The sequence below is a fragment of the Sphaeroforma arctica genome, assembly GCF_001186125.1.
Source record: "Sphaeroforma arctica JP610 unplaced genomic scaffold supercont1.681, whole genome shotgun sequence".
Classification (NCBI taxonomy): domain Eukaryota; class Ichthyosporea; order Ichthyophonida; genus Sphaeroforma; species Sphaeroforma arctica.
In genome coordinates this window covers 20,951-23,469 of record NW_014039877.1, presented here as the reverse complement: position 1 = coordinate 23,469, position 2,519 = coordinate 20,951, and the positions used below count along the sequence as shown (strand labels likewise).

General features: G+C 41.2%; 1 protein-coding gene across 1 annotated transcript in view; it reads right to left on the bottom strand.

The window, feature by feature from the left end:
* SARC_08015 (hypothetical protein) overlaps nt 1-947 on the bottom strand; it is an 18,060-nt gene extending 17,113 nt beyond the window's left edge. Inside the window, exon 1 of the mRNA XM_014298023.1 lies at nt 247-947. Coding sequence (XP_014153498.1) covers nt 247-579 — 333 coding nt within the window. The 5' untranslated portion in view covers nt 580-947. The remainder of the gene's footprint in view (nt 1-246) is intronic.
* Between the last annotated feature and the right edge of the window lie 1,572 nt (nt 948-2,519).

The window sequence follows — 2,519 nt, the reverse complement described above, 5'->3', positions numbered from 1 at the left end:
GTAGTGCGTGTGTGTACTACTACTACTAATATATATATATATATATATATATATATATATATATAACGTTGGAATCGAAATATACATATATATATATATACAAGAACTGTATATACCCACAATTGTATATGTACTCAGTATCACAAGCATATAAACAAACTCTATTTTAGTATTTTGTTATTTTTATACCGAATATTTTGATTGTATTCTCGTATGCTAGCATCACATATCAATACAAAAACTTACCTTCAGTTGATGACAGTATAGACACGTAGACCGTAATACTTGGAACATTGTGACGAAAAAGATCGGATTGTACACTGGTAGGGGCAGTTCAATATGTCCCGGATGACCTGGGCAGTTGTCGATATTTAGCGTACAGGTCTCACACTTCTCATAGCGTTCAATGGGTCCCATACGTTTATCATACAATCCGAATAACGTAGGACGTTGCATGTGATCAAGTAAGATGGGGTTGGTGATCCTGACTACACTGAGCTTCTTCACTTCCTCGGTTGAGTATAGGGAGAAGCCGACGGATTTGATCTCACGCCCAACATTGCTATAGTGTGCTGCCATGTTGCCGATTCGTATGTGTTATCACAGAATTTATATTTCGCTTCCAATATGTGCACTTGAAAGGCTAATGAAACACACGGCGACCCTGTATTTAGCACTTATAGTGCACACGCGTGAGTGCGGCCCGTTAATGTAGATCTCTATCTCACACTCCACGTACGAGTGCTTGTGATACCTGTCTTATCTAGATAGACCGTTTGTACGTACATGTATATAATCCCGATAGATAGTTATAAATATAACATTTATATTATTGATTAGAGGCGTTGCTGATCTACTGACCAAAAGAAGCCGCAGGGTGATATCAGCCATTTAATTTATTCGACAATATTACACATGTGTAGTACAGATGTGCTAAAAATAGAATAAAATTTCCCGTTGTTTTGTACGCCAAAATATATCTGCACACGGGAGAGATGCCCCCTACCAGAGACATTTCCAACGGCAATTCGCTTCGCAGTTTTTTACCCAATCACCAATCACCCTTGGACAGTTGGGCAGTTGGGCAATGTTTATACGTTTTAACGTAAATAAACAAAGAGATGCTGCTCACTCTCGTATCGGACTCTATAACCCTCATATCACTTGCATCATGGGTACTTACCGCTTGCTCACACGCTTCAACCCTCTGTTCACGTTCGCTGACTACACTCAGATACAAGATTCCGTGATAGGAATGAACATGTCGTACTTGATACATCGTTGTTGAGACGCACACGCTACTGAGTTTGTGTGCGCTACAGATAAGCGAGACTGTTGGGAGTGGTTCAAAATCGATGTTTAGCGTATGCTAGAAGGCATTAAAAAGTGGGGGTTGAACGAACAAACGGATATCAGTAGTTGACAAACATTATTGAGGCGAGCAAGAGTGTGAGGTCATTTTAATATTACTGAAGGCACGGCAAGTCCCTAAGAATTTTAATACTGAAAGCGTTAGCTTGATAAAGGCCCTCAATAGCGGTTTTTGTCTGTTACGCACAATATGTCCGTACTTCTTTTTGCCTATTTGTAGACTCCCTTAGAGTTTCCCCTGGAATCCCCTCACTAGTGTGTGAGAGTGAGTGTGTGAGTGTGTGTGTATGAGTGTTGCATGTGACTGAGCGTGTATATGAGTGTGTTTGAGAGTGTTTGTGAGTGTGTGAGTTAGTCTTTATATATGTGCGTGGGAAGTGTGAGTATATATATATATATATACGAGTGTATGGTCATTCTTGAGAGTGAGTGAGCACTAGTGTGTTTGTGTGTGTGTGTTGAGTGAGCGTATGTGTGAGAGTGAATGTGGGTGAGTAGTGAGTGTGTGTCTGCCTGTAAATGTATAGGACGTGCTACAATACCGGCTGTGCTGGTGGATGTGTGGGGTATGGGGTGCTGTGGTGTGAGTGTGAGTAATAGTGAGTTAGTGAGTGAGATTGCATGTGTGTTTGAGTGAGAGAGCGTGTTTTTGAGTGTGTGTGAATGCGTGTGTATATATGTGTGTGTGATTGAGTGAGCGTGTATGAGGAGTACAATTAGCGTGAATGTAGGTGAGTGCGACTTATCATGTGTGTATGTGAGAGGGAGAGGGAGAGAGTGTGTGTGTGAACGAATGTGAGTGTTTGGGTTAGTGTATGTGAATGCGTGTGTATGTATGAGTGTTTGTGAATGAGTGGGTATGTGTATGGGTGCGTGCGTGGGATTGAGTGGGTATGTAAATAGGTTCGTGTGTGTGAGTGTGTGTGGATGCGTGTGTGTGTGTGAGTGTTGCATGTGACTGAGTGTGTTGGCGAGTGTGTGTGTTTAAGTGAGTATACGGGAGTGTGAGTGTGGGTGAATGCGGGTGTGTGTATGAGTGTTGCATGTGACTGAGCGTGTGGATGAGTGCGGTTTTCAAGAGTGTGTGTGAGTGAGTGAGTATATCATATATATATATATATATATATATATAATAATAATATATATAT